This window comes from Notolepis coatsorum (genome assembly GCF_963971535.1).
Source record: "Notolepis coatsorum genome assembly, chromosome: 2".
NCBI lineage: Eukaryota > Metazoa > Chordata > Actinopteri > Aulopiformes > Paralepididae > Notolepis > Notolepis coatsorum.
In genome coordinates, this window is record NC_140166.1 from 107,407,366 (window position 1) to 107,419,764 (window position 12,399).

General features: G+C 39.3%; 1 protein-coding gene across 1 annotated transcript in view; it reads left to right on the forward strand.

Moving 5' to 3' along the window:
* The window catches only part of LOC311248942 (electron transfer flavoprotein subunit alpha, mitochondrial-like), a 92,777-nt gene that overhangs the window by 34,080 nt on the left and 46,298 nt on the right, over positions 1-12,399 (forward strand). The window contains exon 9 of the mRNA XM_084338187.1: positions 36-118. Coding sequence (XP_084194313.1) covers positions 36-118 — 83 coding nt within the window. The remainder of the gene's footprint in view (positions 1-35; positions 119-12,399) is intronic.

Below are 12,399 nucleotides of genomic sequence, written 5' to 3' on the forward strand. Positions count from 1 at the left end.
TTCTGAACAACATCCCTCCTGTGCTGTGAATGCAGTGGGTGCTTCCAGAGCTGCTGTGGATGCCGGCTACGTCCCCAACGACATGCAGGTTGGCCAGACCGGCAAGATCGTCGCGCCCGTAAGTCATATACACCAGACACGGAATTTCCCATTGGCCATGGAATTTCTGGAACATCGTGGAATTTCGAGAGGTGTATTCCTGGCAGGGAAGGTCAGGGGACTTTATGATTTCTCTGGGGAAGTATAATAGTAATAATAATAGTAATCTGGTAAATAAGTTTAACTCATTGACTGCAACCAGCTTTCGTCATCTTTACTAAATTGCGTCAGCGTTATTGACCATTTTAGCTATGTTTGCAGACCCATCGTGTGTTCTGTATTATAAGTGTAGCTTATGGAGACAATAGTATGGCTCATTTTACAGGCATTGTTCATAGTCCACTACTGACTAATCAGTTCATTTCGACACACTGTAGTTTGTTACACGCTACACACTAAACATCGCCCCATTTCCAAAATAATCCAGTCTTTTTTCATAGATCACGAGATATGACGTGTTTTATGCAATAAGCCCAAATCGTTCTGGTTGATCGCCTGAAACCCCAAATACTCCCAAATCAAAGGTATATACCATGTACACATGTGCCAGAAGCTACCCAAAAAGAATAATTCCAATGATCCCATCGGCGATCACTATTACTCGTTTACTCGTATACGGGAAACTATAGGTTTTGAGGCGAGGAAATCTCCTAGCGATTGCTCTGAAAGAGCTCCTCCCCCTCAGAGCGAGCCAGGAAAGAAAGGGAGCAGGACAGAGACAGTTTAGTTCAGCATTCAAAAGATAGGCGATACTGCCACCTGGTGAGATTCAATCGTCATTGCAATTCCATCGTAGGCAGATGAATCAAAGACACCTAGATGGCTCCGGCTGACCGTATAGAACGGGGATCAAAGGAAATCTCGGGTTTTGGCGTTCAACGCATGGCGAGATAACTCAACTTTTCTCTGGTTTGGCGGGCAAAGAGTTCATGGTGGAATTCTCCTTGCACGACTTAGTGCATGAATGCCACCATCGGCGCTAATGTTAACGTTAATATCGCCTAATCTATGTTTTAAATTATGGCTATGTGTCTAATCTGGCCGTCGCTTATCAAAGAATCATTTTCCAGTCAGTGCTGTCAAGGCAGATTGGTTTTTTATCGCTTCATTTCAGTTTGAGAGCATTTTGAAAAGCACCCGTTTTGAGGTAAAAAAACAGCCCATTCTGGGCCATTCTGTGATAATCGTCTTTTACTGGAATATTCCAGAACGTTGATATTTGTTGGCCTATTTATGAATCGTTTTCAAATAAACGCTAGATGATCAATATTATACGTACACGCACGCACATTCGAGGCGCGCGCTGATAATAGCTGTTTTCATTTCCTCATGGATTTTACAGTGAAACCGCTGGAGCACATATCAGAAAAAAGCTTTTATCTTCATCAAAACGAGTCTGATTATCCTAACACTGATAACATAGATTCCTTACCTGACATCAGATGGTATCCAACTGGTATATTCCAATTCCTAATCACCATTCGAAAAAATCGATAAGTGTATAGATCTAACGTGTATACAGTAGATCTCATGCTTGCCGCGGCTCAGAGTCTCCAGAATGAACTCTGGTAACCCCGACTGCATCAGTGGACTGGAAAATGTGGACTGGAATAATTTTTTTCCCCCATCTATTTTCATTGAGTCCATTCCAAAATCGCTGATGTCATCTGGGAGACGATAGGGGGCGCTTTTTTCACATCTGATCGCCGGCGGCCTTTGGGTAGGCTAGGGTAGGCTCACGTGATGCAATATGATTTCAGATCGCTAAAAAAGAAAAAAAAAATCTGAGAAATCTTGCGAGTGGCTTTCAGCGTAACTATTGTAAATCCGAGAAAAGCCGTGAGTGGCAGTCAAAGTGTTAAGGGTGGCTTGCACCAACAAGTATTACATTTTTAAACTGGATTAAATCATGCTTTATCATTTAATTCTGTTGCACCAAACTCTAAAACTTAACACAGGGTCACAGAGCGGAACAATGTTATAGTGTTGCTTATGGCTAGTTAGCTCTGTCAACTCAACTGTAACAAAGTGGCATTTCTTTGTTTGTTTTTATATTAACTTTAGGTTAGGTTAGCACAATAGGTATGTTTGGTTTAATATTGGTTTAAATCATTAAATTAATACTTACTGAAGTAGAATTACATTTTATTTGTCCAACATAGCTCCAATTAATTTTAAATCTGCAACATAATCAGGGAAATTTATAACATTTGTGGAATTTTTATATTAGGGCCATGGTGGAAACATTGAACATATACAACATCACTCCTCACCTCAACAGTCTCTTGCCGCGCAATCTATTGTATTTTAATAGATTCAAAATCAAGCAAAAAAATATATCGGTGAACATCAGCACACATTTCTCTTTACCTTTCATAAAAACGTTTCAAAACGCCTAGTTGTAAAGATATTCATGCTACAATCCAGTATTCTCAACCTGTCTATGTTTTTGTGTGTTTTCCTTACATACAATATAGTCATTAGGGTCTGAGTCCACTAAGACTTGCTCAGTTGTTTTCATGTTGTTTAGGTTATTATTAAAAAATGGTGCACGTTTCTGTGGCATCATAACAGTATTGACAGATATGTGTTGGTCTAATAACCCTAGATGGAGAGAGATAATGTTTTACATGATTCAGTTCATTCACATGGCAACAATTAAATAGACTAAATCAATTAGTGACAAAATACTTTTGACTATTAGTTGACTCAAAGACACACTGTCATTATCCACAACAATACAAACAAAACGACAGATTGTGTGACACCGTCTGTATTATACGGCAGAGACTGAATGTGACATTACTTCATTATTTCAATCTGACCGAGTTTAAATGTGTTGATTAGGCTGTTGTGGCAACAGGAATATCCAGGCTGCCACAGCTCACACATCAGCCACGTTATAAACCTGCTGAAATGGAGTAAATGGCCTCTTGAAATTCTTAAATGATTTGTCAGACGCATTAGAGAGTAGACTTTAAGTGCTTGGAGTCCTCTGTGCTCCACAAAATCGACAATTCTGCCAAAATAAGCGTAAACAATACAAACACTCTTGGCAGCGTTAGACCAATGTACCGTATTCGTTTGCCAGTATATAACATACGGTCGATATTGGCCTACTTTACTATTCTGATGCTATGGAAACAGAACATCTCACGAAGCGGGTTATTTTAGCTACCGCAGCTATTGTTTGGTGATGGATTACAACACAAGACTTGGATAATGATGTTTATCAATTGATTTTACAATCGCTACAACTGAAGAAAGTTGTTGATAATTAGCAATGGTAATCTCTAAACTCTTCAGGTTTACCCTCCTCTCACGTGGCAGCAGGAATAAGCCTTCTGTTTACATTGTAAGGTAGAGGTGAGATAGGACAGTTGGCCTTTTATTAAAATCAGATATATTGGCCCGTCAGGTCTGGTCATAGATTTCAGTGCACTTTCATTTTGCATTTGCGATATTATGTTATTTACCGGTATACATTATTTTTGTTCACTAATGTTTATTTTTTTCCCTCCCCAATATTTTTCATATAAAAGCAGTAATGCATCCTCGTAATTTGTGGGATTTTTATGGCATAAAAATGTTCTAATTAAAATATACTGAATTTCTATTGGCAGCTTCAATCTATCTGACTTTTAAAACACATATCAGTGAAACTAATCATATAAAATGCTACACTAAACTAGTGAATGTATATCCGAACGTTTTAATGAATTCAATAAAGAACGGTGCAGTGATGGTATGCCTATAATAGGTCCAGCCTGGCCCACTTCTTCATTCTGTGACGAGCCTTAAAAAAACGCCTTGGTAAAAAAAATAAAAATCACATCCTCAAGCACGCCACGCCACTGTGAGAGGGGAACCATGTTGCAGATTTATAATTCATAATTCTCTCAAGAGTTAATGCAGCATTCACATGATAATTAGTATTAATTTTTTATCGCTGCCTTGGGGCATTTCTGCATTGTTGGGCTGAAGGAACCGTGTGCCATTATTACCTTATTAGTGTAACTGTCAGTCGCCTCTTTTATTTTACAAATGCACCTCTTTGTATTTTACTCTCAGCCCGGCTCGCCTGCGCAGCGCGGTGTTCCTGTTGCTTTATTAGCGGGTGCAGCAAGACGCTGTGTCACTTTAATCAGGAGAGCGGCAGCTCCAGCTCCTCACCCAGGTCCACAGAACACCGGTGCAGCACTCTGTGACGTAATGATGAGTTTACATTAATACTAGAATAATACATATTACATTTTTTGTTACACAATACACATTGCCGTTTCTGAGTTGTACTGATTTAGATAGATTTAGCTCATTTGTTTTGTTTAGTTTTGTCATGGAGGCCTGATAGACTAGTGATTTATTTTTAATGTGGAGAACAAAATATGGAGAACCACATGAACATCTAACCTCTTATAGTGTCCACTAGGGGGGGTAATGACTTCAATACAGAATCAATACATTTGAGTGACATTTAAAACTATCCATTTTCATTCTCTTCCTTAGGTCTCTCCCTTTTTTTTTTTTTGTATTTTATTTTTTTATTATTTTTTAAACAAACACATAAACAAACATGACAACACACGATAAGATATACAAGCATTAATTGTCAGAGCACATCCAATGAAATCACATTTTAGTTAATTGTCTTATATAAGATATACCCCTAATACCTGTTATCTAAAAACCTACACACATATGCTCCAGCTCGAACCCCCCCCTCCCGGACCCCACCCTGGGAAGTACCTCCATTATCCCTCGCACCTAACCAGACACTACCATTATAAGCTAGCTTTTATTCTCTCCACCACTTCTAACCACATTGACATTTTGGATTCATTGAGACCCAGAATTCTTGCTGTAGATATTTCTTGATAAATCACATCGAGATATGTAAGAAACCAAACTTTCCGGCACATTTTTTCCGGTTGAAACCAGCGTGATGCGATCAGCTTTTTAGCTACTGTGATACCCGATAAAACCAATCTCTTTAGCTGTGGATTTACTGCAAACTCAAAAACATCATTCAATAGTAATACCGAGGGGTGTACAGGTATATTCCAAGATACGAGTTTTGATAATTGTTGGGTCACATCTTTCCAGAATGCCTTAACTGGTGGGCAGTCCCAATACATGTGCATAAATGTCCCTTCGTCCCCATTTGTACATTGGGAGCATTTGGAGTCTTGTTTAAGACCCATTCTGCACAGTCTTATAGGAGTCAAGTATGTCCTGTGAATATAGTTAAGATTGATTTGTTGATGATCCGGGTTCCTTGATGTAAGTCGGACATTTGCCCAGGCTCCTTGCCAATCAAAGTCATTTTCCAGGTCTGGTATATCCCTCCTCCAGACAGAGTCTAGTTGGAGGGTTTCATACGAGGACGTTAGTAATTGATGATAACAATCTGAAACAAAACCTCTCGATGTCTCTCTTTCATAGAAGAATTTGTGGTATCTGTGGTGTTCAATTGGTATGTCTAATGGAACACCGTGAGACTTCAAACATAGCTGTAACTGTATGTAAAAAAGCCATGTGGACTTGGTGAGATACAATTTTTTGCGTATTTCTTTATCACTACAAAAACCCTGTTTGTTAAAAACATCCCCTAATGAGTGTATGCCTTGCTCTTCCCATATAGGGAATCTTATAGGTCGTTTTTCAATTAAGAGTGCATTGTTATTGAATAAGGGAGTATGATTGTGCCATTTATGTGGGTCTCTCCCTTTTCACCTGTTTGCCTATCATATCAGTATAGGTTGGGAGGGGAGGGTACGCTATGCACACACACACACACACACCCACACACACACACTTAAAATGTGTATTTTTCTCAGCCGAACCAAGGCCCTGTAGTATGACCTCAAAATCTAAATTCGTATTGAATCTGAAATGTTGTGTATCGTAAGTTTCTCTAAAGAGAAGTCGGTTCACGATAACGAGGAGCAACAAGACTAACATGGCTTTGACTGCATTATATAGACCAGGGCCCTCCTTCATCAATGTGTGCGTAGAACATGTTCTATTTCCACACGTAAGCACGGAATGTAGAACCAGTGTACGCACAGGGAAGTCGGGATTCATCACACGTGCGTACGCAGGCTCTATGCTCCTCCGTGTTGATGAATACCACTTTGTTCTACCGTCAATGCTTGTGCATGATTATCCATATATGGTAGGGATGCTCGATATTGGCTTTTTTACCGATACCGATATTCCGATATTGTCCAACTCTTAATTTCGATACCGATACCGATACCGATATCAACCGATACCGATATATGCAGGGTTTCCCCCCAAAAAAACAGAATAATTTCAGGTAACTAATAATTTCACTGGATGCATTCAAAAGGCTTTCTAAATGTAAGCATTATCTGTGCAAAATATGATAATTAAAAAAGTAAAGATTAACATTACATATCTCTTGTTGTTGAATTAAACCAACATGCATACTTTTGACAATAAATAAAATAAGAATTGGTTCTTACTTGCTTGCCTGGGTAAATAAAGGTTAAAAAAAAAAAAAAAATTTTGTTACTTTTATTTCCAAGCAGATAGATTTTTTTTTGGATATCAATAAGACGCCTGGGATCTCAGCTTCCTTACTATGGGAGACACTGAAGGCATACTTAAGGGGGGAAATTATTTCTTACTGCACTTATGAGACTAGAGCCAGAAAGAAGAAATTAGATAATTTAACCAAACAGATCACTCAGATTGACAACGTTTACTCTATCGCTCCATCACCTGATTTATATAAGGAACGCCTATTGTTACAAGCAGAATTCGATACTCTGACTACCACCCATACCGAAAAATTACTATTCAAATCCAGATACAATTACTATGAACACGGAGATAAGGCGAATAAACTATTAGCTCATCAATTAAGACAGGCATCAGCTTCGCATCAAATACCACAAATCCAAACTTCAACAGGCAGAACTACAGATCCCAAAGAAATTAATGAACAATTTAAAAACTTCTACTCATCTCTCTATGCTGCAGAACAACCCACTGACCCGTCTGCCTTTAGCAACTTTTTTGACTCTCTTGATATTCCTAAAGTTGACTCCGACTCAGCGGTGAAACTGGAGGAGCCTATCACAATAGAGGAGATTGAAGAGGCTGCTCACAACATGCAGGCAGGTAAATGCCCAGGCCCCGATGGTTACCCAATTGAATTCTATAGGAAGTTTTTTGGCAAATTGGCGCCACTTCTTATTGATATGTACAATGAATCCTTCTGCTGTTTTAAATTGCCCCATACACTCACTCAGGCCACAATTTCCTTAATCTTGAAGAAGAACAGAGACCCTCTCCTATGTGGGAGCTACCGTCCTATAAGTTTGCTATCCGTGGATTTAAAGCTTCTTTCCAAACTACTATCTATGCGCTTAGAATCGGTACTACCCTCTATTATTTCCCCAGATCAGACTGGATTCATAAAAAAACGGTACTCTTCTTTTAACACTAGACGGCTTCTTAATATCATGTATAATCCCTCTTCTTCCTCAATATCAGAAGCTGTGATCTCACTAGATGCCGAGAAGGCTTTTGACCGGGTGGAGTGGAGCTACCTATTCTACACCATGGAGAGATTTGGCTTGGGTAAAACATTTATCACTTGGGTGAAACTGCTTTATACCTCCCCTATAGCCTCAGTCAGAACCAACAACACACATTCTGAATATTTCCCTCTCTTTCGCTCTACTCGGCAAGGCTGCAATTTGAGTCCCTTATTATTTAATATCGCAATAGAACCATTGGCCATTGCTCTCAGATCAAATCCTAACATAACTGGTATTCATAGGTTTGGCATCGAACAGAAGACTTCACTTTATGCGGATGACTTGCTTTTATATGTATCGAATCTCTCTGTCTCTATTCCAGCTGCCCTTGATGTTTTCAGTTCATTCGGTGCAATATCAGGATATAAACTAAACTTAGATAAAAGTGAGCTATTCCCTCTGAATGCTGAAGGTCGAAATTACCCCTTACATACTTTACCCTTTAAAATTTCCCCACTTGGCTTCACATATCTTGGCATTCGTTTCACAGACAAATTTAAGGATTTATTTAAATCTAACTTCTCCCCTTTGTTAAGCAAACTACATAAAGACTTTGAACGATGGTCGCTATTACCCCTGTCCTTAACGGCACGAGTCAACTCAGTTAAAATGAATTCCCTGCCAAAATTCTCATACCTTTTTCAATGTTTACCCATCTTTCTCACACAAGCATTCTTCCAGAAAATTGACAGTTTGGTGTCGCAGTTCATCTGGAATAGGAGAGTCCCTAGGCTCGGTAAAGCCCTCCTACAAAGACCAAAGCCTCTGGGAGGGATGGCTTTGCCCAATTTTAAATTCTATTATTGGGCAGCCAACTTTAGAGCACTACAACATTGGGCAAGGTTTGAAGACACACCTTCATCCCCTGTATGGTTGCTTTTGGAATCCTCTTCTTCCAGCCCTGCCTCACTGGCTGCTCTGGCTCACGCACCTCTACCTTTTCCCACCTCTCCCTACTCTAAAAATATCATTGTCAAATCAACACTCAGGATATGGAACCAGTTCAGACGACATTTTGGTTTACAATCTTTTTCTTTACTAGCTCCAATTACAGCTAACCCTGTTTTCCCCCCCTCTGTGATGGATAGAGCTTTTCTCTCCTGGTCCCCTCTTGGTATTAGAACGTTCAGTGATTTATATATAGAAAATATTTTTGCATCATTTGAACAACTGTCTGACAAGTTCTCTCTTTCGAGGTCACATTTCTTCAGATACTTGCAAGTCCGCAGTTTTGTACGTAATATCAACCCACAGTTCCCCAAACTCCCAGAAGCCACTCCTATTGACACTTTACTAAAGCCTACACTGGTCACAAAGGGTATTATATCTGTCCTGTATGGCTTGATTTCCTCACTGCGTCCTACCTCATTAGAAAAGATCAGGAGGAGATGGGAGGAGGACCTGGGTGAGGACATCACAGAAAACCTGTGGGAGGATATTCTACACCGGGTCCACTCCTCTTCAATTTGTGCCAGGCACGGACTGATCCAATGTAAAATTGTTCACCGTTCACACTTTACTAAAGTCAGGCTAGCCAAGATCTATGGCAACATTGATCCCACCTGTGACAGATGCCACCGTGCCCCTGCTACACATAGTCACATGTTTTGGTCCTGCCCTTCCCTACATAACTTTTGGTCTGAAATATTTGAAACTATCTCAAATAGTATTGAGATCCCAATCAGCCCGACAGCCATAACTGCTTGCTTTGGTGTCTCTATCTCCCCTACTACTCTGTCTCTGCCACGATATAAAGCTGACCTGGTGGCATTTGTTACTCTCCTGGCTAGACGTCTCATTTTACTGCATTGGAAGTCACCCACTCCTCCATCTCACTCTATGTGGCTCAGGGATATTTTGCACTTCCTTAAGATGGAGAAAATAAGGTGTGTCATAAGGGGTTCTACAGCTAGATTTTATAAAACATGGGGCCGTTTCTTTACCTATGTTGGGGAACAAGGCTCAATCGACCCCCCATAAATAATGCTCACTCCTAACCTAGCACAGTCCAGTCGAGTGACCTATCTACTTGTGCAAATGTAACCGATGTCTACCTTCTCATTTAAAAAAAAATTTGTTCCATTCCTCTATTCCTGCTGTACAGTGCTTGTCCTGAGTGTACATATCTGTTTAATTGACTATGTCCGAAACAATATCTATATTTATTTTGTGGTGTACTATTTTTTAGTCTATATATTCAACAGACCTATACTTTGACTACTTATACGTAGCCATGTGCAACATGTATATTATTTACATTCAACAGACCTATATTTTGTTTATTTATACATAGTTTTGTGCAATAGGTATATTGTTTATCCAACAGACCTATATTTTGACTAACTATATGTACCTTTGTGCAATATGTATATTGTCTACATTCAACAGACCTATATTTTGACTACTTATATGTAGATATGTGCAATACGTCTGGCATATATGTGTACAATTTGACCTTGTGATGATCTCATATTGCAATGAAAAAACTTCAATAAACAAAGTTTTGAAAAAAAAAAAAAAAAAAAAAAATTTTTTTTTTTTTTTTTTTTTTTTTTACCGATACCGATATTTTCCGATATCACATTTTACTGCCGATATCGGCCGATAATATCGGTCGGCCGATAATATCGGACATCCCTAATATATGGTCATGAAAATGAGGAAACACCCCCCATGGGATGTGAAATAATGGACTGACCCGAGCGGAACTCTGAGAAACTCCACGAAGATTGTTCACTGCTGTCGAACCAAGAAGACACTATCGCGTATTATGGGATAAATAAAAGGCGGACTTGTAAACGGTGATGTCAGATATCAACGGCTCCCTAAGACCATTGCTGCAATTCTGCCTGGACAGCTCAAAATACTAATAAAGACCGTTCGTTGACCACTGTTTGGCGTTGGTTGTGTGTCATTATAACCGTGCTGTAATATGAATGCCTTTATTAGTTGTGTTCGATTGGCTATATGATTTTTAGAGGCATCTATTTTGTTGTCGGCTAATAAAGACCGCGCTGGAATATGACTGCCTTTTCCCGTGTTGTTTGATTAATACCCAGGGATTAAAGTTCTCCTCAATTTTATTCCAAATCGCGATGGATCTCCCGTCAATTTTCTACCTGCTGCATATGATTTCTAGAGGCATACTACAATCTATTTTGATGTCAGTATTGGGTAGCCTATATAAACAATAATACGAGAGCATATACAAGAACAATGAATCTCACTGCATGTATGATGTAGCCTGCCTTTCAATACATGAACTTGAATTCCATCATATACATAGTCTGTCCACTATCTGGTGTCATTGCAATGCGTTTTCTATTCTTTCTTATACAGTAAAAAGGGGGAAGAACACTATATTCATATGACTTGTATTCTGCTTACAGCTTCGAAATTCCACTTGTTTCGTTTAACGTAAAGCCTTTTAAATATAATCAAAACGTTCCCGTGTTTCGGCGGTCTGTGCGCAAAATAATAACGAGTTGAGCTTTATGATTTATGATGAATTGAAAATGGGGGACCCTGATGTAAACAAGACGAAAGTCTTTCTCTGGTCTGCATCCCCTTAACAATTGTATGTACTGAGCTGTACTGTACTGTACCCATTCTGCAATCTGTTAATAAACTTTTCAATCAATCAATCAATCAAGCTACGCGGAGCGCAGTCAGTCAGTAGCCTACACCCCGTATATTCCGATAACGCTATATAAACCATGCTGCATTCATTCTGAGAGAAAGATCTATTATTCCAAATGCTATTTATAGGGTTTTGACCATAATTACACTACTGTTGCTATTTTACAATGAACTATAATGAATTACGGTTCATACAGAACATCCAGTGTTATTATGCACAGAAGCTCATTTCCTTGTTGTAATAATATATTCTACCACTGGGCGCCAGGTACGCATGGTCCGAGCTGTGCGTAAATATAAGCACGAAGTCAAGTTCAAGTTGAAATTGATGAATCCCACTCTTTGCTTAGAAATGATCGTATGCACAGGGTAAGCACAAATCTGTGCGTAGAACACGTTGATGAATGAGGGCCCAGGGGTTCGCCAGATGATTTCCAAAAAAAATTCAATAAATCCAAAAAATAAAAATAAAGCTGGCCACTGAACTTAGAAGCAGGCCAGGCCAGTGTTTCTAGTTGCAGCAGCGCAATAGTTAGATAACCTAGGTGGGGAACAACCAGGAGATCACTGCAACTCACACAAGTTGGAGAACTATCTCTCTCTCTCTCTTGCTCTCACACACACAAAGGGAGCCGCATGTGATTGGTGGAGCAACAAAAAACTGTTGTTGCTAATCATTGACACATGCTAGCCTGTAATAATCCCCCCCAGAAAAATCTACTTTGCATTTGATATATTGCAAATATATGCCATCACACACACTGGCATTTAAAGGGTTAGAATTATAAAATTAATATGTGGTGTTATGATCAGGGCTGAAGTTGAATAAAAGATTGTATTATTTTCAATCTGACATTACAAAAAACAGAAAATCCATCACAATCAGTGTTGTTGCTAATCATACATAGCTGCCTGTTTTTTAACAATAATTTGTGATGCCATCACAAACACTGGCATTTAAAGGGTACAAATAAAAAAAATCCTGCACCAGAATGCAGGAAATGAAGTCTTTGTAACAAAAGTTTTCCTGGTGGGGGACCCCCAGACCCCCTGCTTAAAAAGTGGCCTGACTGGGGCTATATTTTGCACT